Source organism: Bidens hawaiensis, unplaced genomic scaffold (assembly GCF_021521415.1).
Source record: "Bidens hawaiensis isolate Kalapana, Puna unplaced genomic scaffold, B.hawaiensis_p1.1 tig00012610_1, whole genome shotgun sequence".
Lineage (NCBI taxonomy): Eukaryota > Viridiplantae > Streptophyta > Magnoliopsida > Asterales > Asteraceae > Bidens > Bidens hawaiensis.
In genome coordinates this window covers 293,826-320,631 of record NW_027492036.1, presented here as the reverse complement: position 1 = coordinate 320,631, position 26,806 = coordinate 293,826, and the positions used below count along the sequence as shown (strand labels likewise).

Genomic DNA, 26,806 nt, shown 5'->3' with positions numbered 1-26,806 from the left:
ATACTAATGACGGTGTAGAAACAAACAAGCGTAATAAGTAAATCCTTCTAATAGCAAACTAAAGCGTAGGGCATGTGAGTAATTAATAATTTGTTTAAACATAGAGCATGCGGGTAACTATTTATTATGACATAGAGCATATGAGTTTTTAATCTAGATTGAGGTTGTATGTGTTCAACCATCAGGGCCGGCTCAGAGAAAGTAAAAAAAAAATTGGACTGAAGGTGAATTTTTTTTTGTCCTTAAAAGGAGTATTTTGTTGGGTTTAAACAATTTTATTTTGATATGGACTTACTTGGTTATAATTTAGGTTGTGTAAAAAACTTATGTATAAAAATAAGATTCAACATGTCTCATTTTATGAGACTAGAACCCATAACCTTTTGGTTGGAAGTATTACCCATTTGCCACTAGACCAAGCAAGGGTTATGTAATTGAGTTTAAACACTATATATACATATTGTTTTAATAAAAATACATATAATTAAAAAAAAAATAGGCCTAGTGGGGTGTCGAACCTGTGGCTTCGACCACCCAGCCCCCCCCCCCCCCCCCCCCCCCCACCTTAGGGCCAGCCCTATCAACCACCTACGTTATTAATCAACAACGTTTTTAATTTGATATTATATGATCGTTTTAAAACACACTTAGGTTATTGATACTAAACAATTAGAATAATGCATTTATTCATGGTTTTCTTAAAATAATTATAAAAACTTATGGTTGTTCTTCTTTATTTAACGGTATGAATGAGATTAAAAGCAAAATGAGTGTGATCAAGTTCAAATCTTAGCCAAAACTGGGGTTTTATCCCAGCTGTGTTACGTCAGATGGTTTTGACTCTTGTGGTAGCGCAACCGGTGTCAAGTGGCATCAGGGAAGAAGGTTACGCCGAGAACGCAGGGAGGACCCGGGAACCAAGGGTTATGCACTTCAAGAGAAACTTTTTAAGGGTTCCAGACCAGGATCGGCCGTAAGCCGACCTACGACCACCCAGTCATACTAAAGATATTCTCCGTTTTAAAAAACTAATGTATAATATTATATTTTCATAAAAGTTAAAAGTTGATTTTATTAGAAGAATATATACCCAACTAAATATTGTTCACACACAAACAAAGGTTACGCGAAGCCATATGTGAAAATGTGAGAAGGGTTATGTGAAGGTATACGAAAATTAATCAAGGTTTGTTACAATTCCGTATAACATGTGAAAAATGTTAACCATGACCGTGCTTTAAACCGGTTTATATCTACTGAAAAAGTGAACCGGGTATAGTGGTCTGGTCTAAGAAATATGATGGCATGATCGTTTCGTTGTTGACTGGAATGAAGTACCCGCCAATGCAAGCGTCTATATAATATCAGCAGCACTAAAATAAAATAATAATAATAATAATAATAATAATATTAATATTAATTTACGAATCGAATCTTCTTTCACTCTCCTCAAATTCATAAGATCTGGATTGAATAGCATCACTGGATTCGTGATTTGTTGCAACTAATTTAGCGATCCGTTGTTCAAACTTATTATTATTAGGGTTTTATCTTATAGAAGATATGGCGAAAAATCAAGGTGCTAGTAGCGGTGGTTTCTTTTCGTCGATCGCTTCAAGTTTCTCCACTTTTAAGAATCAAGTTAATGGGTAATCATTCTAGTAGTGGTTGCCCTAATTCATCATCTGCCTTCATTGATTGATTAATTTGGGTTTAGATTTTGTTTATGATTGATATTTTAGCTTCTCAATACTTATCAGGACTGAAATTGCTCTTAATTTATGAGCTTATTAACTGAGTCTTCTTATTTAGATTGATAGCTTTTAATGGTAACATATATAGTTTATATCCATATGCATTGACCTTGTGGTCAAAACTTCTTGATTTGTGTTTTTTGCAGGTCTTTTTGTCATGAGCAGAAAGTGATTCTTGTTAGTGGCTTTAGTTACTAAAGATTTATGATTTTGTTCAATCTAAGCTATTCATTCGGCAGCTATGTTCTGACCTTAATGTACAATTGTACTTGTAGTAGTTTAATTCCTGTCATACCACATAAGTTTATTTATAATATATTAATATGCCGGTAACTGTTTCTGTTTATGTGTATGACTGCTTGTATAGTTGTATAATGTTAAGTTTGCATTTCTATTGAGATGTTAGAAATACAAGATTTGAAATTTTGTATTGTTAACTACAGAGAGGTCACTTCTCCGGAATTGCTATTCTGTTGGATTATTTTTCACCTTTTCATATAACCACGGGTTCATATTGATTATTTTATTCTCTAGTTTGCTTGGGTATGAGGGGCTTGAAGTCATCAATCCTGAGGGAGGCACGGATGATGCTGAGGTTGAAGCACAAAGAGGCAGATGGAAGCAAGAGGTGAAGTATATTAGTTCTCTCATATATTTCATAAGCTCATTTTTTAATATGCTATTATATTTTTTGCAGGAGCGACAGTTACTGGAGGTCAATGCAGAAGTATGTGGGAGCTGATATCACATCAATGGTGACTCTGCCAGTCCTCATATTTGAGCCCATGACAATGCTGCAAAAAATGGCAGAGGTTTGTTTAACTTCACCAATATTCTTGCTATGTGTCGCGCATTTAACTGTTCACGTTAAGACACCATTATTTATTTGTATTTTTTGTAGTTGATGGAATATTCCCATCTTTTGGAGCTAGCAGATGAATGTGAGGATCCATACATGCGATTAGTATATACAGGTCTATCATTCTATTATCCATATCATGCATATATATTTGCAAAAATCATGAAATGTTTGAAGTTATTGGTTGTTATAATGTTACAGCATCCTGGTTTATATCGGTATATTATGCTCTGCAACGAACCTGGAAGCCATTCAATCCAATTCTTGGTGAAACCTATGAAATGGTTAATCATTGTGGTATTACATTTATTGCGGAACAGGTAAAACTTACAGTTCTATATACATATAATGTCAAGAAATGACTAATACTTGGCTAATTCATATTAATCAGGTGAGTCATCACCCTCCCATAAGTGCTGCACATGAGCATTTTGTATATGATATAACTTCAAAGGTCAAAACCAAGTTTCTTGGTAACTCTCTTGATGTTTATCCTCTTGGAAGGTAAAATGATCTTGTCTTTTCAGCATTTTAAGTGTTTTGGCTTATGACTTTGTTTTCATATTGTTTTACCGTACTGGTTTCAGAACTCGTTTGAAGCTAAAGAAAGATGGGGTGATTCTAGAGTTAGTACCTCCACCTACAAAAGTCAACAATTTGATATTTGGAAGAACATGGATTGACTCACCAGGGGAGATGGTGTTGACCAATTTGACCACCGGAGACAAAGTTGTCTTGTATTTTCAACCATGTGGTTGGTTTGGGTGCGTACCTTAACATTTTACTGTCTTTTCTTATTATTATTATTATTATGAAAAGTTCACATATTTAAGAGAAAATTGCACAAATGGTCAGATCATAGGGATAATTTGTTCAATTTTCTTTATATTTAATATCAAAATGATATCTTTTTGCAGTGCGGGTCGTTATGAGGTGGACGGTTATGTGTATAACTCTGAGGAAGAACCGAAAATATTAATGACGGGAAAGTGGAACGAGTCTATGAGTTATCAACCTTGTGATTTGGAAGGTGAACCACTTCCAAATACTGAACTTAAAGAAGTAAGCTCTAACATTTATAAACAGAAAGATTTTTATAATATTGTATTTTGTAGATTAATAGTTGTGTTAATTTTTTTGTGAAATTCGAAGGTTTGGAGAGTTGCCGAGGCACCTGCAGATGACAAATTTCAGTATACACATTTTGCACATAAAGTGAACAGTTTTACAACCGCACCAAAGAAATTATTGCCATCAGATTCTCGCTTACGACCCGATAGATATGCACTTGAGGCTGGTGACTTGTCTAAAGCTGGTTCAGAAAAGAGCATGCGTGTACCTCTCTCTCTCACTCACACACACACACACACACATTCATAATAGACTAAATAGCATATTGATTGATTGATAGCGTATAGGGTTACAAGAGAGTAAATATATTGACTATGTGTTGCCATAATTCAAGGTAGGGGTGTGCATGGGTTAGTTTGGATTGTTTTGGCTCAATCCGAATAACATGCCAAAAATTTAGTTTTTGTGTTTCAGAAACTGTGCTGTTTCGTTTTCGGTTTCAGTTTTCAAAACGGGTTTGGTTCGTTTTCGGACCTAGATATTTTTGTTAATCAATGATCAATAGATTGTTACACATTTGGAACTGAAATTATTGGGTTTCATCATTTATTAATTTCTTATAAATGCTTTGATCAGTTTTTTCTGTTCAGTTTGGTTCCAGTTGGCTCAGTTTTTGGTTGATAGCGAAACCGAAACTGAAACGAAAAACCAATTTTAAAAAAATCAGTTTTAAAAAACTTAAAATGAAGTCATCAGTTCTTTTATTGGGTTGGCTATTTTGGTTCAGTTACGTCGGTTATTCCGGTTACGGTTTGGTTATTTCGGGTGTGTTCGCACCCCTGATTCAAGTATAATAATAGTAGTAGTAATAATATCCTAACGTAATTATAGTAATCCAATGTGGCAGACGGTTAATGCTCTGCTCATTGCCTTTTCTTATTGGATTGTTTCCTTTTCATGTGTTTATCATATTGATTGATATAAACAGGTTATAATTATAAAATAAAAAAGTAGTTAAAATGAGCAATTTAAATACGGTTTGAAAATTGCTCGGTGTATATTTAATGCTTAAAGCCTCATATTTGACAAATCACAAGCTAATCGTCTAACTGACCCGACCGCATACCACATGTTTAATATTTTTACCAGTCCAGCCTATTTTGTCAATGATGTGTTTAAAAATTAAGCATAACATTGTTTTTTAACAGTCTTGAAGAGAAACAGAGGGCGGAGAAACGGATGCGAGAGTCAAAAGGTCAAGAATTTGTTCCAAAATGGTTTGACCAGACTGACCAAATTGCCCCTACACCGTGGGGTGATCTGGAGATTTACGAGTACAACGGGAAGTATACCGAACACCGAGCTGCTGTTGATAGCTCTGGCACGGTTGAAGAAGTTAACATCAACACAACAGAATTCAATCCGTGGCAATTTGGAAATGTTGCTGAAGCCAGTTGAAGGATGTTGATTTATATGTTACTTATGTTTGTTTGCTACTACATGTTTGTTACTTCTAGTTTGGGTTTTTGTATGATTAGATTCTTTTTGTTTGGTCTTGATTGGAATCTACTTTATAAGCTGGGATTTTTGGTTATTGTATCTGGTTTGGTGACTTAGTTTATTAACAATAATGCTCGTTTAAATGTACCTTCTACATTACTGATCACTTATTACCTTTTGCCAGCATATCCTCATTAAGCTGACATTTATTGATAAATGTTGGTAATATGGGACATAAACTTGCAAATATAGTATCTTCATGTATCAATTCATGGTTTTGTTGCACTATATTACTCAACACAAAGAAAGGGGTTCATTTGTGAGGAAGATGAGGATGACCATTCAAAGCTTGTGATGTGAAGAACTACGAAGTAGTCGCATTCGAGTAGACTACAAGCACGATACATACCGCCTGTAATTCACAGAAGATCTAATGCATGATAAAAGAAGAGAAACTTAAAAGACTCCTATTTTATCATGTTGCATATCTAGACTCTTTCGAATACACAAAAGAATTATAAGGTGTACTAAGACTAATGGGTATGAGTCATTCCCCACCTTTGAAGGGTCCTACGTGAACAATCCCTTCTTCAAGGGTGGAGGAATATCGCGCCGCCCCACCAAATGACCACGTGTGACAAGTTGCGCATGACCACTATCATTCCCATACTTTGGCCCATCCTCCAGTAATTTTTTTCCTTTTTCATTTATTTTTTTCTTATTAAATAATATAATGGTGGAGGATGAGGAAAAACTGAGTTAGCACTGAGGTGATGCAAACGTGGTGAATGATGAAAAATGAGAATAATGAACCATAACGGATGATCTGCTCAAGAAGAATACTATAATAGTTTAGAGTGTTCACAACAACAATGGATTCTCAAAACCGGCCATGCCATTCATTGCTTCAACACTCTCTCTCCCTCTCTCTCTGTTTTTTTAGTGACCAATAAAACTATATATACGAGGGCTAACACCCGAAGTCACCCCAAATAATTACACCACGGAACAAAAAACAAAAGAAGAACGAGCCCAAACTAGGCTAGATAACGTAAGTCGAAGCTACACCAGTCTTCTCACCTCAAAGAACAAAAATCCACAGACTTACTAATCCAAAAAACCAAAAACCCAAGACTTTAACCTCTTCTACCAGCTTAGCCGAAGTGCTCGGTCTATGATCATACGCCAACTCGTTCTTAAGCCTTTCAAAAACACCAAATCGATGTGAGGATGATGGCTTGAACTACTTTTGCCTTCCTAGAAACCTTAATAAACTTCTTGAGGTACGAAAGATCTTTTACTCCAAATGCATAAATCAAAGGAAAGCTATACCAATTCTCCCTTTCCTCCTATTCAAATTGGTTTTATTTATTTTTGCCCAAAGACTTTCTCTCCCCTCTCTCTTCCGCCTCGTCTTTCTCTTTACCTAAACACGCCTAAAATCAATCTATTAATCACACACCCATGGGTTCTCGTCTTTCTCTTTACCTAAACACGCCTAAAATCAATCTATTAATCACACACCCATGAGTTCTAAGAGCATCTTCAATGGTGTTCATACGACAAAATTTAGAATTTACAAACCACCTCCCCCCTTGAAGTGGTATTATCTTGACACCATTGCTTTGTGAGCAAGAACAATATAGAGTTAAGAGTATACTCCACTCACATTGATATAGATTAAATAAAGGGGAGGTGGCGGTTTGAAACAAAGACGGATAATTAACCACCGTAAGAGAAAGAAACGTTTCTATAGGTTGGTTTAAAATCTGATGTGTCATGTTGTGTTGACGATTTGAAATAAGAACGGGTGTGTTGCACTTCTAAGTTGTTAATAATAATAATAATAATAATAATAATAATTATTATTATTATTATTATTATTATTATTTCTTTGATAGCATAACGAATGTAAGTAGACGACCAATATGATGACCATTTGAGAAGAGTGAGCGAGCAATGGCGGTTATGGAGAAGCTGAAGATGTTCGTGGTTCAGGAGCCCATTGTTGCTGCGTCATGCCTCATCGGTGGTTTCGGTATATTATTATTATTATTCATCTAGGGCAACATAATCTCTCTTCCTTCCGATCTGATTCAGTTTATGCATAATCCACACCACCTACCTTACACTATATTGTTGTTGCTGCTGCTGTTGTTATGTAATGTAATTGTAGGATGTTGATTTTATCACACCTTCAACTTTCGCCATTAGTTGTTTGATCAGCATTTTGTTTCAATTAGGTTGGGTTACCTTTTTGCAATTCTCATCTCAAGTAATAACATCTTGCACAAAAGTATCATGTTCAGTTAGGCTTAGGATTTTGAATTCAGCTAGGTTTAATCAATGACAATGATATATCTAATCTAATCTAACTCTTTTTTTAATATAATTTCTTTGTTCGCTGAATGGTTTGTTTTTTAGAACGGCCACTTTCTTGTATTTAGGCTACCGCACTCTTCAAATTTGGAGAGCCCCTATGGCCCACTCTAGCCCGACTATGTTGTCTTAACCGGGCCCACGCTGGCTTCGGAGTTTGGCTTGAGCATTTCTCCAGGAAACCTTGCCGCCGACTGCGCTTGGACGAAAACCCGAGTGGGCTCAGGGTTCGAACTGATAACCTTTGCACAAGGCCTAGCTCAAATCTTTCATTGCAAATACCCACACGAAAGTGACACAAGTGGGATTCGAACTTGGGTATCCTCTGGAGAATCCAAGCCTCCTACCACTAGACCACAAGTGAGGGATGCTCAATGGTTTGTTTAACTACACGGTTGTTATTTAATCTTTTTTTAATTATGAAAAAGTAGTTTGATTGGTTAGAAAGGAGCTGGCCCCACACCCCTTTCCCGCCCACCAAGCCAATGGCGCTCCTGCCCGTAGGCGTTCTACCTGTTTTGGTGTTTGCCGCCCCATACCACCCAGCCTTGTGTATAATGGGAGCTTTTTGCATCATGTAACAATATATGCTATATATTTACAAATATCAAAGTAATCAGCAAAAAGTTGCAGTAATGTATTCTTATTGCTGTCATGTTAGCATTCTAATATCAAGTAAATTAGGTGTTCATAACATGATCTTCTTATAAACCTAATTATTGCCAACATAATCTTGTTATTAATATAATAACGTTTACTGTGAATTTTAGGGCTGTTTCTTCCTGCATTTGTGAGGCCTATGCTGGATTCCTTTGAATCAACCAAGCAAGCTCCTCAAGTGAGTGCGCTACACATATTGTTTTAACTGTTAGTTAATTCGAATTTCATTTTTATGACATAATGGATTATAGCAGGTGGTTGCCGGTAAAAAGGAATGATATATAATAGTTCTACTCTTTGGTTGTTAACAAAAAGATCTGTGTCAAATAATGATTGTTGTAATCTGTACTCTCATTTACCATGCTTCATAGTCCTGGTTTAATAAGATTTTACTGTAAACTATAAATTTTTAACTTCTTGAACATGATGTACCATTTGTTTCTGCTTGAAAGCATATGCATGCCTTACCAATAAAGGCAAAGGAAATGATAACTAAATGGCTCGTAAGATGTTAATCGGGTAGTAAACACTAAACAGGGCAACTTCATGAATAATCAATTGATTACGGAAAGACAAATATGCCCTTGTAAAAATAAGTGAATAAAGATCAAAAGTATAAGAACGGTAATGTAACAACATAAACATTCATTTAGCATTTCCATTATCTTTAACCACCCATTGTCTATTATTAACTTGACCTCTTGAACTTCTTCCTCTGTACTTTTTTCTTGGGTCCGAGCCTCTATGATTACTGCTGCTACCCAACTTAGACACACCATCGCTCATTTTAGATTCGGCTGCTTGTTCACTGTTGATGGCTTCTTTATCCGAGGCAGTACTGGTGGTGATGGCAGGTTTGTTTCTTGGTCTCAAGCCTCTACGATTACTGCTACTCGGCTTAAAAACGCCACCGCTTCTTTTAGATTCGGCCGCTTGTTCACTGTCAGTGACTTCTTTATCCGAGGCGGCACTGGTGACGGCTGGTGGGCGAGGAAGAAACATTCCAGGCATCAAAACCTCACTCTTTTTTGGCTCAATCAAACCATTGTTCTCCTGCTGCACCTTCAGAATGGCCTCAAATTTCTTCCGCCTTATGTTTTCTGAATCCGCGTTAAGATGCGTATCACTTTCTGTATCTTCGGCTTTCTCAATATTCTGAATGTGAAATCCATGACAAATGATTATTCATAAACTATAATAAAATGTCGACAAGTGATATCAAACTTTAGGTAGAAAACTATATGCATGTAAACATCAAAATAACAAAAGTTTTATAATTTCATTATATGGCAAACGTACCAACTGAGAATAAGCTCCCACTAAGTCGAGCACGTGCTCAATGTCTTTAGCATGGAACACCTTACGACACACGGGGCAAGTACCCATCGCGCCTTCAGTGTTTCTATTTTTGTCTGTTTAATAGCAGTTAGTCAGATTCTAAATTTAACTCAATATATTATAGTATAAGTTAAAGCATATGTGCAACATTTAATCTTGAATTGATCATATCATGATCACCTGATTGAGTTTTAATCTCATGATCAGTTTCTTCATGCGTCTGGAGCCAATTCCACCACCTTATTATACATTCACTGCATTCAAGTTAACAATATAAGTGTAAGAACACAGGTGTTACTTGTTTCACAAGAAATGAAGATAATTAATTACCAATGGAAGCAATGGAAACACGACATCAGTTTCATAAATGGTTGAGTATCATCCGATTCACCCTCTTCAACTAAAGGAGATAAACACAGAGGACAGTCTCCATCCGGATGGTTCATGCTAGTGAGCTTCTCCACCGCTTCCTAGTAAAACAAAATTGTAGAAAATAAGCTTTTTATTAAAACTTGAAACAACAAAAGCGCGTCTTAACACTATCTCCTGTAACCCGTTGTATTACAGCTCATTATCTGAAACACATAATCAGCTCAAAAACGCACAACCAAACACCCCTTATTAACAAAACATTACCAAAACAGATTACAAATACTTAAGGCTAAACTACAAGTTCCATACTTTGTATAGGGTAACTTGCAGATCGTGTCGTTTAACTTCACAAAACGTCCCTGAAGTTCATATGTTGTCACACTTTTCGTCCTTTTCAATAACTGATATTAGCCTTTTCTGTTAGTTTTAAAAAAATGACCATTTTGTCCTTTATGTAAAGGGTAGCTTGCAAATTGTGTCCTACTGTCCTCCGCTCCTCCCAACTTCAATAAGTACCAAAAAGAAATCCCAAAAGTTCATATGTTGTCACACTTTTCATCCTTTTTACTAATTGATGTTAACTTTTTTTGTTAGTTTAAAAAATGATTATTTTCTCCTTACAACTAAAGAACGCCGTGTGTAATTTTTCAAAAATTTTAGTTCTAATGGCAAAATTGTCATTTTTCACAAGTATTTTACAATTATTAGTCGTTTAGTTATTCGAAACAATGTATCGTTTTTAAAAAACTAACAACAAAACTTTAACACCAGCTGGTGTAAAGAACAAAAGGTGTGACAGCATATGAGCTTCAGGAACGTTTTTTGTACTTATCAAAGTTAAAAGTTCATAAAGAAGAAAATCTATCGATATTTAAGTTGTGTATAGTTGATAATTACCTCGCAAAGTGCTACAAGCATGAAACTTGAATAGAGTTCACAGGCCTTGTTATAGATACTGGTTATGAGTTGCTTTTGTCTTTGTTCATCTAGACCCTTGGAATCTATAATCATAATGTCAGGCGGTTCATCGGGATACTGCAATAAAAAGTAGAAATTAGTTACTGTAAAAAGATTTACAATATCAGCCCGTACAGAGTGACTTAATATGGATTGAGACAAACGGCAATAAGGTTATTAAGCAATACCTTGGAAGTTGCTCTTATCCCTATAACTGCTTCCACAAACTGCAAAAGGGAACAATATTAGTGTTTTGAACCGTCAAAACAGATTGATTCATATATTTGTGGCAACGACAGCAGATAATCAAAATTGGATGTTATAATACAGTAGGTAACAGGAAACCAATTCAAATTTTATAATATTTTGTTCTTATGTAGGGTTTAATTTTGCGCATGAAACCGAAAAAAAAAACAAACCAAAACAAAAACCAACGGTTTGGTTTTATGTTTTTGTAAAGACCAAATTTACATTTCGGTTTTGGTTCTGGGTGTAATAAAAAACCGTAAAAAACGAACATAACCAAATTTAAAGATTTTCAGTTCTTATTTTTTTGTTTGAAGTAATTTATAAGAATTAAAGAAATATATAACTCGGCATATTTCAACCCTAACGTATAATAATCAATCAATTAGTTAAAATGAAATGGCAAAACCAACCGAAGAATTTAAAAAAATAAATAAATAAATAAACTGAAGGTTCGGTTTTAGCCGAAAACCGAAGATTGCACTCCCCTAAAACTTATAAGGATTTGTAGGTCAAATCAGCCAATTGAAGGTACCAAAGCCCTAATTCAGTAACTAAATATAATAAGCATTAAACCAGAGTGAGTTGAATAACGAAGGTAGGTACCAACCTGTTGAGAGGAAACATCGGCGGTTCTGGGTTTAATTAGGAGGTTGAGATGAGGTGGGTATTGCTGGAGAACAACAAGACACTCATCGCCGTAAACGGACTCTGCAGCCTCCACTTCCATCAACACCTCATTCTCCTCCGCCATTGATTCTTCAACCCCAGATCATTGTACACCCACCTAAAACTTACTAGTATATATAAAGGTTATTTTTGTTTTGGTTTTTCCAACCATAAAAACAAACCCAAACATTAAAAGGAAAAAAATATATATACCGGTCGTGTTGGGTTGGTTGGTGATAGTGGATAGTCTTGTTAAATAAGCATTTTTGAATTTAAAAAGGCTTAGCCAAACACCCTCTTAGTTTGTTTGTTGTAATTTGGTGTTGACGAATGTCTATTTTTGTTTAGTTTAGTTTGTAATATGATACCATTATCGTAACAAACTTAACAGATAAAATGAAATATGCGTGGAAACTTCTATTGAGATCAAAGTGTATGAACAGTTTGAGACGTTATTTGTTGGCTTTAGTGTTTCGATAACCTTAGTTGTTTTATAGTTGTTAATTGGTTTATGTAAGTATATTTGTATAATTCTAAAATCTTAAATAAATTTTTCTTGAGAATCGGTGTCAGATTTTCATGGTGTCAGCTTCCAAATTTCATAAGGGCATGTGTCAAAATTTAATGAGATTACTCATAACTAAACCGTAGAGTTATCAAACTGGTCTTACCAATCAAAATCGAGCCAAGCCCAGTTAGTGGTAAAGACTAGACCTAGTAACTTGCCCTATTGTTAATATTCGAAATGAAACTCATAAGGGAAAACCCTTTGGCCACAATACGAAAGGCATGATCGTTGAAGAAGTATGAATTGGAACAATTACATTGTTTTAATCAAAGTTTTGTGTTTCCGAGTTCATTTAACGTAAGAAAATAACTAAATCCTTTTCTTTTCTATCTTCCATTCCTTTCCTTTCAATTCCTTCCAAATTATAAGGAAACATATCTATCCCATTTTACTCTTTAAAACTCATCACTTTTCTTTCCTATATTTTCTTTTCTTTCATTAAATGAATATTGGGAACATATCAAAATTATATTTTTTTTCCTTTGCTTTTCGCAAACACATTCAATCTATTTTTTATTAGGGCTGTCATAACATATCGGGCACGACACGGTAAGACACAAGGACATGTGGTGCTAAACACGAACATGACACGATAACTAATCGTGTCATTTAACCTATTTAGTAATAGGTTAACTTGTTAAGAGCTGTTAAGGAACCCGTTTAACAGACACAGTGAATAATACATACGTAACGAAACCAAACTTTTCAAAACGAAAATAAAAGTCTTAATTAATAGATAATCCATAACATGTTTGAAACAAAAAACCACAAATCCATAACATACTTTGAAACAAAAAATACAACAAATCCATAATATCCATAGCATCCATAAAGAACATTGAAGCAAATCGTAGCATCCATAAAAAAATATAATACTGGGTGACGGGCATAAATGAAATGTCGTTTGTAAGTATGACTTTAGGTTTAAGACTTTAGGAGTGTATATATATTTATTTTTTAAATATAAAAATCTATACAAGTGACTAACAGGTTAACAGGTCTTTAACCTGTTAAGTCATGAATATAAGCATGTCTTAAAGGTTGACCTGTTTAACACACGAAAGCTATTAAGCTCAAGCCCAAACCTGTTAAAACTCGTGTCTCCATTCACTTCCTTCCCTCTGTCTCCATAAAATATTGCTTGACTTTTTGGGTTATCGTTCAAGTGTGCGGTTAAAGCCTTCAATGGTGCGCGGTCGAATGCTAGAAAATACATTTTTAATTGATGATGCTATTAAGAAGTTTGACAGTATTGTTCCATTTATGCCTCTAGTTGGATCATTGGCTAAATCGAAATTTTGTAACGCATTGGGGCATCCTATTGGTAAGACGATTTTGGCCGATTTCTCAGATTCTGATATTATTGAGCGCTTTGGCCGTATATACAGAAATCTTTCTCATTATCATATTAGTTCTTAAAAAGAGAGAGAGAGAGAGATTGTATCGAGTAAAATATATGCTCATACTTTCTTGTGCTAGAACTTTAGCTCGTAAGCATAAAAGTATTGTACGTGTTTTTTTGAAAAGATTTGGTTCGCAATTATTAAAAGAATCTTTATAGAAGAACAAGTTTTTTCCTTGACCTTTCCAATAGTTTCTTCTATTTCGAGAAGGCTATCTAGAAGGCGGATTTGGTATTTAGATATTGTTTGTATCAATGATTTGGCCAATCATGCGTTATGAAACGTTATAAATAAATCTAATCACTAGATATTCTAATGTTAATAAAGAATTCAATAATGAAATGAAAAGCTAAAAAAAGGGATTTATTTATATTTTAAAATGTTGATGTAGTATGTAGTAAGGATTAACTCAACTGAGTATTCAATATTTTCTTGTCTAATGAATGAATTGAGTTTTAGATGTTAAAAGAGGGAAAGCCGTGTGTAATGAAAAATGCAAGTACGGCTTGGGGAAGGATTTTTACTGATTTAACAAATAAATTATCTACTATATCTGACTAATTCCGGGTTTCAAATCCCGGGCAACCTATTGTCATAGTTAAAGAGATTACTCCAAAGACACCTTCGGCATCCAGGGGTCACGAATCAACCATAGAACCCTGTTCAATAACTGGAACGCATTAGTTGTCCGCTCTTAAGTTGGATAGTAAGGGTCGGAGAAGGGCAATCACTCATTCTTAAAACTAGCGTTCTTAAGGCCAAAGAGTCGGCGGAAAAGGGGGGAAAGCTCTCCGTTCATGATTCTCCTTTAGCTGGATCCTCCGGAACCACAAGGATCCTTAGTTAGAATTAGAATGGGATTCCACCTCAACACCTTTGAACCTTTTGAGTGAGATTTTGAGAAAAGTTGCTCTTAGGAGAGCACATCACAATGAAAGTTGTAAGCTGTGTTTCGGGGGGGGGGGGGGTCTTGTCTATCGTTGGCCTTTATGGCAAAGTCAAACGGGGGACCTGAAAGGCAGTGGTTTACCTTGTGGCGGATGTCAGCGGTTCGAGTCCGCTTATCTTCAACTCGTGAACCTAGTCGATACAAGGCTATATTATAGCACCCAATTTTTCCGACTCGGTGGTTCGATCTATGATTTATCATTCATGGACATTGATAAGATCCATCCATTTAGCAGCATTTTAGGATGATATAGCCTTAAAATGAAGGACGAGGTTCAAATGAGGAAAGACAACTCGGGTGCACAGCAACGAAGTTGACAAAACAGTTTAATAATAACTCTGTTAAGTCATGAAAAGTTTATTCTTTTAGTTTTTAATTATTATACCAACAGTATTTTTTCTTAAATTGGTAAGAATATAAGAATGCAATATTATTGATATTAATTAAAAAAATCACATATAAAATTAAGTGGTTTCTAAGATAGAAATGTTAAGTATTGAAGCAGACCTTTTTTAGGATACCGTCAACAATTTTTGAAACAAACTTACAATATGAATTGCCAATAAATACAATTGAACAGTAGCTTACAATAAGTTCACATTTTAGATGCCGCTACGTTTCTGAAAAGGGTTCAGCGGATCGTGCACGTAACTCATCGACGTCGAAGAACGATAACTTTGTTTTCAGTAGGATCGGATTTGCCATTTAAAAGGGGGTGGCGGCGCAACTTGTCGCCCAATTATCTGCTTCTCTGTTATAATTGGGTCCTTTTATTTTCTATTAAATGCCACATATGTAATAGTTAAAGCCGCACAACTTAATTATAAGTAGAGATGATAAGGTTACATGTTTGACATGATTCTATTCAAACATACTAGTGTCTTCTCTGAAAGTGTGTTTTGTCACGTCTCTAAGGGCACAACAACAGAAGTAGTGGCAACATTGTTGAAGGGCGAGTCTGAAAGTACACGTAATAAAAGTTTGTCATTGTTGTGGAAAAGAATTTGTTGTGTTTTCGTGTGTATTTGGGGTATTGGAGTATCCTTATGGGCATACAAAGTCTTTTGGGTCTAATTCATCCACGCCTCAGTGCCATACTCAAAACAAAAACTTACTAAGCAACAACCACCTATAATGCATACTAGGTTAGTAACCCGTATAATATACGGGCTGAATAAAAAATATAACATCAATAAAAAAAATGTTTATATGCGTGGTATAATTTAGGATTGTGTAACAATTTCTCATATATGAAATTAAATATTAAATTATATATAAATTTGAAAAAAAATTAAATTAAAAAATTGTTCATAAACCTTCAAATATCTCATTGTACATAACATATGTGGTTTTCCCATATTAATTATTGAATGGTACTAAATGATAACTTTAAGGTTTTGAAAATGGTAAAATAAATCAATAGTCAAAGCAAGTTTAACTAAATTTTCATATAAGACAAATTCTGAGTATTTAGATGTACACACTCGAAAAGAGACTTTTAATAGTTTATGCATATGTTAGTTGTTTTGCCCAAATCAAAAAGATCTTTATAATAACAATATTTTGAAATAAAATATTAAAAATTAGTTTAAAATGCGTAATAAACAAATAAATAAACTTAAACGTTTTTTTTCCTGGAAATCACACTAAATGAGAGTTGATGAAAATTTATTTTAGGAATTTTAAAAGTAATAATAAATGCAACAAATTAATTTAATAGATTTAAATAGTGTTTAATTTTTGAAATAGCTTATGTGTAATCCTATGTGAACACTTTAGAAAAATGCAATGTGTTCATAGTGTTATGCTTTAATATAATAGTAAGATGTAGACACACCGGCATTAACATGTGAATTATATATTTGTGTATATAACAATTCATTAATCATGTGAATATTCGCATCACATCATGTTTTGTTTTCTTACGTGAATGCATAACGAAGCGTTGTCATTTACGTGAATGCATAAGTGCATGCCATCTGAAAAGCTAAACAAAAAATACGTGTATACTCATGTGCAAGTTGTTGGAAAATGATGTAGAAATCAGATAAGTGATTTAAGAGAAAGTAATTAATTATTTTGAGAGATAATTTTTTTAATAATTTTTTCATCATTTTAACTTTTTGCTTTTTAAATAGAAAGAAAAATAAAAGATACTAACCTGTTTAACAAGCTTTCGCAAAGTTAGTGGCTCTTCAATACATATTTTATTTGAAATAAAAACCTACAAGATCCATATAAATACTTATAAATATTATTTTAAATGTGATACATAAATTGACAAATACGTAATCATATAATATATAGTTATATAATTACACAACTTTCTTTTCGTCATCAAGTCTTATGTGCCGTTTAATAACACCATATGCAGTTTGTAAACTTGTAATAAAATTTCAACACATTTTCTTTTTAACAATACCTAAATTCAAAATGAAAACCACTTTTGTGACTTGATACAACTTCATCCAATTTCTTTCACGGAACCGATAAATTTCAGGTTAAAAAGAATAAAATCAATTACAACTTACAAGATGCTTACATGTCTTTGTACTTTTGCTTGCGGAATAGAAAGAAGTACAAGTGTCAATCTACAAATAGTTAAAAGTACAGGGATCAAAGTACAAATTAACCCATACCAAATATTTCCCAAACTTATTATTATTATTATATTCCATCATCATCTTCTATATCTCCCATTGCGGCTAGGGTTTCACTTTCACCTTCACCAAACCCTAATCTCTGTCACACTTCTCTCCAAGATATTCAAGGGTTTTTCTGGGTATTCGATCTTGATTACAAATGACAATCAAGAACTGAAATTAGGGTTCTTATCTCTTATAAAGACTCAATCTTTACTGCTCAAATGGCCACTATGAACCCTTTTCATTTGCTCGGAGATGATGACAACGATGACGTGTCACAGCTCGTGCAAAAGATTGCTGCTGCGCCGCCGAAGAAAGCTCCACCGGCCGCCGCCGTGCAGCCGGCTAAGCTTCCGTCCAAGTCTCTTCCTCCGGCTCAAGCCGGTGAGTTTTTAAGTCTTAACAAATAATAATAACTAATTAAAGATTAATTTGGGAGTGTTTGGATGTTGGTTTAGTTTGGTTATTGTTATTTAAAGTTAAGTTACAATAAGAAACTTAATTGATTTCTTGATGCAAAGTTATGATTTTTATTTAGGGGGTATGTGTGCTATTTGAATGTTATTATGTTTTATTTATTAATTATTATTATTTGGAATCAGAAAATTAATTTTGTCATATTTATGGTGTTAAAGAGTGTCACAAAATGACCAAAAAGGTATGGAAAATTCACTAGTTTAGGGTTTTCTTTTTAATAGTTTAAAGTCAGTTGCTTGATCTTTTAATTTACACATAATCTGTTTACCAGAACATTAGAAACTGGTTATTATGATTTTAAGTTGCAATAATCGGATAATCACTTTCAAAACTCACGCCTAACGAGTTTTATTTGCTTGTACTAAAGCAATTCTATATGATGTTTTTTAAATGACATGTTTTGTATCGAGTTCAATTCTTATATGTGCGTATTGGATCAAGATTGCCTGTTTGCTTAACATTACTGATTATTTTATTTTGATTTGAGCAGTGAGAGAAGCCAAAAATGAAGGCGGTCGTGGTGGCCGTGGCGGTCGTGGGTATGCACGTGGTGGCCGTGGTGGCGGGTTTAATCGAGATTCAAACAACGAGGGTTCGTTTGGTAACCGTGCAAACTCTGGTAATCAAGGTGGTGTTGAAGAGTCTAATGGAAGATCTTTTGAGAGACGTGGCAGTTATGGCGGTCCTCGTGGTGGTTTCCGTGGCGGTCGCCAAGGTTCTTTCGGTAACGGAGATGTGGAGGACGGTGAACGTCCTCGCCGGCCATATGATAGCCGCAGCGGGACAGGCCATGGGTAAAATTTTGTTACATTTTTAATCTTTTATCTTTCAATAAATTATTATCAATAACATTTTAAAACTTAAAAAGTGAACTCCTTAAATGGTCAGAAAATTTTTTTTTAAGAGTAACTACATGTAATATGTTTGGTTATATCTTGGTAGGCTTGTAAACAAACCGAACGAACACGAACGGACATGTTTGTATTTGTTTGTCAACGGTATAAACTAACGGTTCACAAACATAACTGAACATTGATGAACGAACATAAATGATTGAAAACCGTTTAAAAATTAACATGAACATCAACTGTTGTGCCTAAGAAAGTTAATAAAACTGAGCTATTGTATTGGGTGATATTCTAATTATATAAAACTAGACTAAATTGTAGTGGATGTAGAAATATAAAAGAATATAAAGATTTAACTTTAACTGACTGACATTAACAATTTTAAGTGAATGAACATAAACAAACGTTCATTAACATGAATAGACGAACGAGACATGATTCATGTTGGTTCATTTAACTGAATGAACACACACTGTTTGTGTTCGTTCATTTATCATATAGGCGTTCTCTGAACGGTTTACATTCAGTTCATCGAAAGTTCGGTCTACATGTCTATATAATGGCAATTTTGGTTGATTATTTTTTGTTGTAATTTTAGGAATGAAGTTAAACGCGAGGGAGCGGGTCGTGGAAACTGGGGATCTCAAGCTGATGAAATCAATCAGTAATCTTTTCTACTTCCTATATTAATAATCTAATATTTGTTTTCCTTTTTAAATAATTATCTTTTTGTCACAGTGAAACTCAAGAAGTGGTTGTTGAGGGAGAGAAAACCGTGGCTTCTGAAAAGCCCGGGCCCGAAGAAGAATCGACCGAGGCCAAAAAGGAGAATGCTTCAAATGAACAAGTTGAAGAGCCCGAGAATAAGGTAAAGTTATGATTTTTATTGACCCGTTGGAATTGTTTGAAGTTAAAGCTTGCGTTCATGATGCAAATTTGATATGCAGGAAATGACCCTTGAGGAATATCAGAAGATTCTAGAAGAGAAACAGAAGGCTCTGGAGGCGCTCAAAACTGAAGAAAGGAAAGTGGAAGTTGACAAAGATCTTGCTTCTATGCAACAACTTTCTAACAAGAAAACCAATGATGATATTTTCGTCAAATTGGTAATAAATTTATGGGTTTAATTAGGGTTCTTATTTTGAAAGCTCTTTTATGCCATAATAAATTAATTCGGATTTGTTTAATAGGGTTCTGATAAAGATAAACGCAAAGAAATTGCTGGAAAAGAAGAGCGCGCTAAGAAGGTAAGTTATTAATTATTTTGTATATGTTTTTGTGAATTTAATTGTCAAATAATTTTACTTATGTTGTTTTTTGTTGTTACAGTCGCTGAGCATCAATGAGTTTTTGAAACCAGCTGAAGGTGAGCGTTACTATACCCCTGGCGGCCGAGGGCGGGGACGTGGGGGTTCTAGGGGTGGTGGTCGGTTTAACCAAGGTGGTGGTTTGAGTTATGCAGCTGAAGCTCCCAAAATTGAGGACCCGAGTCACTTTCCCACCCTAGGTGGGAAGTGAGACGGTTACAAGACTTTATCCTGTCATCTGCGTTTGATCAAAAAGTTCTAGAAATGGCGGGTTGAAAATGTGTTTGAGAAAGTGTTATTTAAAAACTTACCGCGTCTTGAACTGTAAATTTCTTGTGTTTCCGTATGGTCTCTGTTTGTGTCGGTTTATGTTTATGCTTTTGTCACGTTTAGAGGTTTTGAGGCTTATGGGGCCGATTAATTTGTAGTTTGAGATACGCTTGTTTCAGTTTTGTTATGAAATAGATGAACGACGATTTTAGTACTTTCTAATTGTGTTTACATTGCTTCACTTGTTTAATTTACTAAACTTTGTGCTTTATGGTTGCATTTTGTTTCTTGGATGGTAAAATATTGATTGATGATTGATTAATTGTTTGAATATTTCAGTTTGATTATGTTTAATTACTTGAACTACAACTTGAACCATTTAGACTACACTTTAAACTACTAAATAGAACAAAGCTTTCAATATTAATTTCAAGTAAAATTATATTTATATAGATTTTTAATCTTGAACAAGTTCAAAATATGCAAGTAATAGTGTGCCAAAGGTTTACAGTTAAGTTGACTAACAAAGGAGAGTCATTTGACATAAATCAAAAACAAAGATACAAAAGTAACATCAACCAAGTAAAATCAAAATTAAACACTAACAAGTCCCTTATACCAAACAAAACAACCATATCAAGTAACCACATAAAGACACAATGATAACTTAAAGGTCTTGCAACCTCTGAAAGATACAACTTAAAGGTCTTGCACACTCAAACCTGCAGCAAAAGAAAATGTGGAAGACACTAAGCATCAAATTAAGTTCAAATATTAGCATATAGGTGTCGTAACCACTAATAATAACAAATCTTCTTTGACTTTTAGAATTTAATGAAAGAAACAGGAGAAGCATACAAACCTGGAGGAAGAGATTGCTTCAACTTATCAGCTTTTTCCTTGTCAAAGACGCATAGCGTGTAAAGGTACTTTGAGCAGCGAACCTTGAACTTGACAACATCCTTGCTCCTTTTGATCTTCACGGATCGTGCATCCTTTCTTCTTGCAGTAAGAAGAAAGTCCTTAATCTCGTGAATTTGCTTTGGCTGTGATATTGAATAAAAGGAAACTGAAAGATTAGAATCAAAACTTATTATCATGTAGCATAAGATAAACTAACAATTGACATACAATATGTAACCTTAGGTTTTTACAGATAATTCTTAGTGCATAGATTAAAGATAGTAACTATTATTGACATACATTTAATCAAGAGTCCACAAGTCCAAAACATATTAATTAAAAACACACACGAGTGAAACTTTGAATTATGCTGAGTTTAAGATCAGAAGTAACGTATGCAAACTCTACTAAAAACAATGAAAGAAGCCACAAAAGTAAAGTAAACAAAGCTCATACATTGTATCATAAATGATTTCAAAATCACAATAAATGGTCCATTGTAAAACTAGGGTTGCAAATGAGACAATCCGCTCGCAACCTTTTTCAAGCTTAAACCGTTCCCCAAATAAAGCTCATTTAATTATCGAGCCCGAGAAAGAAAGCTAGTTTAGACTCGTACAGCCTTGTGCATTTTCAAGTTTTAATGTATTAATTTCACACTTCACAACGATGCCAAAGCCAAGCTTAGGCTTGTTTAAGATTTTTCTCATAATAATAAACGAGCCAGCCCGAGCTTGAAAAAACTACTCAAGGTCTGAACCCAAGATTTGGAAAAAAAAGCTCAAAACATGCCGAGCTCAAACAAAAGTAAGTCAAAACAACCCGATCTCAGGCTCGGCTTGGCTCATCTCATTTACACCCCAATGCATAACTGCACAGACACTGTGACACTAATTCCTTATTATCCAAAACATATGTCACAAAACAATGATAAGTAAACCTTCATATACATACTAAACTCAAGTGTCATGACTACCAAAAAAAAATATTCACTTAAAAACACTCTGTTTCAAGAGTAAATCAGTACACTTAAAGCAGTTTGTGCAAAATTTACAGCTCAAAACCCGTGTTTGAAGCAACAGAATCATGAATCCAAAATAATAGCAGTGTCATCATAACTAATTAAACAAAAATCACATAACCCTATGAAATCACAACTTCCAAAAGAGCATAAATATGATGAAATTAAGCTTAAATCAAGAAAAATGCAACGAATTACGAGATGGGCTAACAGCAAATACCATTTTTTTGAAGAATCGAAGGTGAAGCTCCTACGGCAGCCGAAGTTACACTAAACCCTAGTTTGCTCAAAAAATATATAGTGTTCATATTGGGCCTTTTGTACAAGGCTTAACGGGCTCTCACTAGTGTATTATGGGCCTATATTGCCATTGTTTTTGTAAAACTAAGGTAGAGGTGAAAAAAAACCCGAATCCAGAACCGGACCCGAAAAAAAAAATACCCGGAACAGGTTTTTTTAATACCCGGGTTTTTGATACCTGACCCTACTCGTGGGGTACGGATAGGGTATGCATTTTAGTACAAAAACCCGAAACCGGACCCGATTTACACCCGGTAATACCCGAAAACCGGAACCGGTTCCATACCCGAAACCGGGTTTTTCAAATACCCGATTTATATCCGAAAAATACCTGAAAAATACCCGAAAATACCCCTAAAAAGTGCAACTTCTTAAAAATCCAATCTATACCCGAAAAACACCTGGGAAAAAGCCCGAAAAAACCCGAAAAAAAACCTGAAAATAGGATTTATTCAAATACCCATAAATAGGGTATTCAAATACCCGGTTTTAGAACACCCGGTTCTATACCCGACCCGAACCCGATGCATAGGGTATGGTTTTTAGAGACAATACCCGGACCGAACCTGACCTGACCTGACCTGGGTATTGTCAATACCCGATTTTTCAATACCCGGTGATACCCGAACTCGGGTATTTGAAAAAACCCGATTTGTGTACCTCTAAACTAAGGTGTGATTGTAAACATCAATACATCCTGTTTGGTTTGTGTAGTTTTACAAGTTTAATCTCGACTACTTTATTATTGTTAATCATTTAACTATATGCTTATAAGTCTATGAAAGCTAGGTGTCCGTGTATGTTGCACGACTTCGAGGTAATTTATTAAAGTTTGAATTGAATCAAGCTTATTTATAATCGACTTGATTCGAGTGAAGTTGAAGGTATGGTGCTCTTTTATTTGAATATAACAAAACAAACGAACGACGACAAACAGCTAAACGAATGGGTTTTTTTTTCATACTCATTCATCAAAAGAGTGAACATCTGTGTTTGTTTGTCTATATTGTAAGTGAATGGTTTATGAGCATAAAGGAACATGCTATTGCTTATGGGTTGCCAGGTGAAAATTATTTTTTTTATGTTTGGTTTGTCATGGGATATATAAAGATTCTAAAATACGAAATCAAATAGGTTGTAAAATAATATTAATAATAAGAAAAATAATAAAATGATCATTTAACAAACAGTGAACATAGATAAACATATATAAAAACATGTTTGCTCATATAGTTAAATGAACAAAAAAATAACTTCTTAAAGCTCATTAATTTTTAAAATAATTGAATATATATACGAACTTACTTTCTAAACGTTCACTGAATGTTTGGTTCATTTGCAGGCTATTTAAAGGAATAACACCAATCCTGGACCATAATCAAAGCATGGCATCGATCCGAATAAGAAAGAATGGTAATAGATAATGGAATTAAAGCAAGTAAGGGTCATGACCTACGTGATCCAGTCATCCTAAAAAAAGGAATATGCCCCTCAACGAAGTGAACGAATTGCCGAGTCGTCAACGATCTATTGATGTTACTTAGTTATAAAATAAAATGATCCAATTACAATAAAGAGGCAAGTAATCGAGCAACAAGTTGCGCCGCCATCCTCTTTTGAATGGCAAATCCGATCCTGCTGAAAACAAAGTTATCGTAATTCGGCGCCGGTAAGTTACTGTGCACGACCCACTGAAACCATTTCAGAAACGTAGCAGCATAGAGGGCAAGAGACCCAAATGTATCGAAAGCAAAAGGAATGAAGGCGTGTTGATTCTCGACACAAGCCTTTTCGTGCTTAGTAATTTTTCCTGATTCTGCATTTAACACGGCCTGCCTAGCAACAAGCATGGTGTCCCTAAGCATGACAAGAGATGACACTCTAGTAAGATCCACACAAGCATCCCCCCCCCCTGTGCATGCCCATCTAAACACAAAAATGTCCGCTGTTCGGAGAGCAGATCTTCTTCACGTCAACCACCAGTGACACCCTAACTAACAACAAATACTCATGCAGCAAGACCTATTGTGATTATATGTTGTATTAAAGCATGTTAACTTTTATGAATTTAACTTGAATAGCTTGTGTTAGTTATGAGATTAAAATTAAAGTAAACACGTCAAATCAGTTCAATTATAACCCTTGTAAGAAAAAAAGAGTTAAATTATCACCATTAATTGTGTTTAATAAGGTGAAATTGAAGTAATTGTTAATTTATGAGTTAGAGAGAGTCACATAGATTCATTGGGAATTATTGGTTTTTATATGTATTGTCGAGTGCTCTTTTTAGTAAACTTGTCCATGACATGGGAGCACATTTTGACATGACCAAAGACAAAACACCATTTTTGAATGTCTACGAACATCATATGCTTAAGATTTTCTTCATGCTATCCCTATAGATGGGTTAGGCCAACATATGTCGTCGTCTGAGTATCATACTATCCTTAAGTATCGTCTCATGATTCCATATTTCCGGTTGATGAGATATGCCCTTTTTGTCGCAAAGCTTGTTTGGAAACCTTTGTGGAGCATCAATACGTTGTAGAGAGCTCCCTGGGTTCAAGCGCCGACATAAATTTGCTAGAAACGTTCTTTTTGACATATTTAGGCGCATCGAGACTTCAGTTAAGCAAGAAGCACATGTGAGCTTCTAGACCGGCCTACTAGAAGAAAGGTCAACACTCGAACATGTTGACATTATGGCTTTTGGATGGATGAGATGGAAACACGCATTTGCAAATCTAATAAGGGTTGCCCATCTTGTGGACTTGAGAAGTAGTGTTTTTATAGTGGGTTCAGGTTGCATTAAAAACCGCTTCATGTAAAATGACCAACCATGAGAAAGCATTTCTTGACAACCAACAGGTGTTATACATTTTACATTTGATACTTTTGGTTTCCTTACGTTTGAAGTTGTGGAGCTCAATAGGTCATGAATATTAATTTTACAACTCCAAGATCTATGATTTTAATTTTAAACAACTTAAGTTTGCTATTAAAAATGGCTAGTAACACTGCTTATTGCTCTTTTGTCTTTTTTATTTCGATGTAAGTTTGACCCAAGGAGTCAAATGCATACAAAGGCTTGTATTTCGATTGTAGTTTGTTTAAAACACCCAATCCTTAATAAAATAAATAAAAACATGGTTGTACCATTTGACACCTAATTGGACTATCTTTGTGCCACTTAGCACTTCAAGGTTCAAAATAAAACTGTACCTCATCCCACATTGCTCTAGTAAGAAATCAAGAAGGAAGCCAACATGTACAAAAGACAAGGTAGTGGATCAAACTTATCATTAGGCGGTGCATGAACTATAGTGTACATCTACTCAGTTTTAAAATATTTAATGTTATCCCGACGGTTTTTCGATTCTTTTTGTCGTTTCAAAGCTGATTTGCGAACAACCGACCAGTTTTTATGTTTTTGATGTATATGCCGTTTGGATGCCCAATATGGTCCATTTTCTAAAACACTGATTTTTATCTCAAATGGACCAAAATATCAATAAATTGAATTTTATTTGTAACAAAAATCAAAATGATATGCTACTTACTTATAAATGAAATAACTAGAAAAAAGTGACTGCAATTCAACCCGACCCCTTTCATTTCAAAACTTATTAATAATTGTGTGCTTTAATCAAGATATAACATACTACCGGTGATTATATAAGATTGATCTTAAATACTCTTTTTCTCATTGATTAAATCACTTTGAAGAATTTGAAAATTTTAACATACTTTGGGCCGGGTTGTTCTCCAAAATTTAATTTTTAATATACTTTCCATAAAAAAAATTGTCTAAAATTTCGTTTCAAAAGCATAAGTAAACAAGTTACCTGGAAAATGCTTAAATCGATGAGAAAGCTCAGTCAAAGGTTGAGAATGTGTGAAAGCCAACACGAACACTACCAATCTTGAATAGAATAGCAAGAACAAAGGAGAAATCGTGTATTTCTTGAGAGTGACGACTGCTACAGATATTATTAGGGTTTAATGAAGAGATTTGCAGATGATACTTGTTTATATAGGATTAGTAGACACAAGTTAATTTTAGTCAAAAAGTTCGTTTAAACAACCATATCTCATTTAACGACTAAATCAACTGAAGAATATTCAAAGTTCATTCTTGAGAAAGGGGCTAATGATGTGGACATGTACCAATTATAGGAGGCTTTTCTTGGGGCTTAAAACACACGATTTGACACAAAAATAAACAAATTTGCATTAAAATATGAACTAGGACTTAAAATAACAAAGTTGGCTGATACAGATGTCTGGCCGCGCCACGCGACCATCATACC

At 34.6% G+C, this 26,806-nt stretch overlaps 3 protein-coding genes, 1 long non-coding RNA gene and 1 pseudogene across 5 annotated transcripts; 3 read left to right on the top strand and 2 right to left on the bottom strand.

The window, feature by feature from the left end:
- Positions 1–1,560: 1,560 nt before the first annotated feature.
- LOC143541519 (oxysterol-binding protein-related protein 3A-like) lies at positions 1,561–5,173 on the top strand. The gene is made up of 10 exons (XM_077034333.1): positions 1,561–1,649; positions 2,289–2,387; positions 2,455–2,566; positions 2,656–2,728; positions 2,815–2,933; positions 3,005–3,117; positions 3,201–3,377; positions 3,531–3,675; positions 3,766–3,944; positions 4,893–5,173. Exons 1-10 carry the CDS (start codon positions 1,564–1,566, stop codon positions 5,140–5,142), a joined length of 1,353 nt encoding a protein of 450 aa, XP_076890448.1. The 5' UTR covers positions 1,561–1,563; the 3' UTR covers positions 5,143–5,173.
- Positions 5,174–7,134: 1,961 nt separating this feature from the next.
- Positions 7,135–8,502, top strand: LOC143541518 (uncharacterized). Its single transcript, XR_013136763.1, has 3 exons — positions 7,135–7,222; positions 8,334–8,401; positions 8,478–8,502. It is a non-coding gene; the product is annotated as an uncharacterized LOC143541518 (long non-coding RNA).
- A 366-nt stretch (positions 8,503–8,868) lies between these two features.
- On the bottom strand, positions 8,869–11,890 carry LOC143541530 (uncharacterized). The gene is made up of 7 exons (XM_077034337.1): positions 11,747–11,890; positions 11,079–11,117; positions 10,831–10,968; positions 9,892–10,031; positions 9,742–9,815; positions 9,523–9,635; positions 8,869–9,378 (listed from the first exon to the last, which is right to left on the bottom strand). Exons 1-7 carry the CDS (start codon positions 11,888–11,890, stop codon positions 8,869–8,871), a joined length of 1,158 nt encoding a protein of 385 aa, XP_076890452.1.
- Positions 11,891–17,420: 5,530 nt separating this feature from the next.
- Positions 17,421–20,433, top strand: LOC143541517 (RGG repeats nuclear RNA binding protein A-like). The gene is made up of 7 exons (XM_077034332.1): positions 17,421–17,754; positions 18,338–18,641; positions 19,294–19,359; positions 19,434–19,563; positions 19,643–19,801; positions 19,886–19,942; positions 20,025–20,433. The coding sequence occupies exons 1-7, from the start codon at positions 17,592–17,594 to the stop codon at positions 20,211–20,213; spliced, it is 1,068 nt and encodes a 355-aa protein (XP_076890447.1). The 5' UTR covers positions 17,421–17,591; the 3' UTR covers positions 20,214–20,433.
- Positions 20,434–20,806: 373 nt separating this feature from the next.
- Positions 20,807–21,372, bottom strand: LOC143541529 (large ribosomal subunit protein eL38z/eL38y pseudogene; annotated as a pseudogene). Its single transcript, XR_013136767.1, has 2 exons — positions 21,135–21,372; positions 20,807–20,994 (listed from the first exon to the last, which is right to left on the bottom strand). The product of XR_013136767.1 is annotated as a large ribosomal subunit protein eL38z/eL38y pseudogene (transcript).
- Positions 21,373–26,806: the final 5,434 nt, after the last annotated feature.

Excerpts from the sequence above, each read along its gene's own strand:
- LOC143541519 (XM_077034333.1), top strand. The coding sequence starts at position 1,564 with ATGGCGAAAAATCAAGGTGCTAGTAGCGGTGGTTTCTTTTCGTCGATC. Across the intron at positions 1,650-2,288 it reads TTTAAGAATCAAGTTAATGG|TTTGCTTGGGTATGAGGGGC; the intron begins GTAATCATTCTA and ends TTTATTCTCTAG. Across the intron at positions 2,729-2,814 it reads CATGCGATTAGTATATACAG|CATCCTGGTTTATATCGGTA; the intron begins GTCTATCATTCT and ends ATAATGTTACAG.
- LOC143541530 (XM_077034337.1), bottom strand. The coding sequence starts at position 11,890 with ATGGCGGAGGAGAATGAGGTGTTGATGGAAGTGGAGGCTGCAGAGTCC. Across the intron at positions 10,032-10,830 it reads TGCTTGTAGCACTTTGCGAG|GAAGCGGTGGAGAAGCTCAC; the intron begins GTAATTATCAAC and ends TTGTTTTACTAG. Across the intron at positions 9,816-9,891 it reads TGTTTCCATTGCTTCCATTG|TGAATGTATAATAAGGTGGT; the intron begins GTAATTAATTAT and ends ACTTGAATGCAG.
- LOC143541517 (XM_077034332.1), top strand. The coding sequence starts at position 17,592 with ATGGCCACTATGAACCCTTTTCATTTGCTCGGAGATGATGACAACGAT. Across the intron at positions 19,360-19,433 it reads CAAGCTGATGAAATCAATCA|TGAAACTCAAGAAGTGGTTG; the intron begins GTAATCTTTTCT and ends TTTTTGTCACAG. Across the intron at positions 19,802-19,885 it reads ATGATATTTTCGTCAAATTG|GGTTCTGATAAAGATAAACG; the intron begins GTAATAAATTTA and ends TTTGTTTAATAG.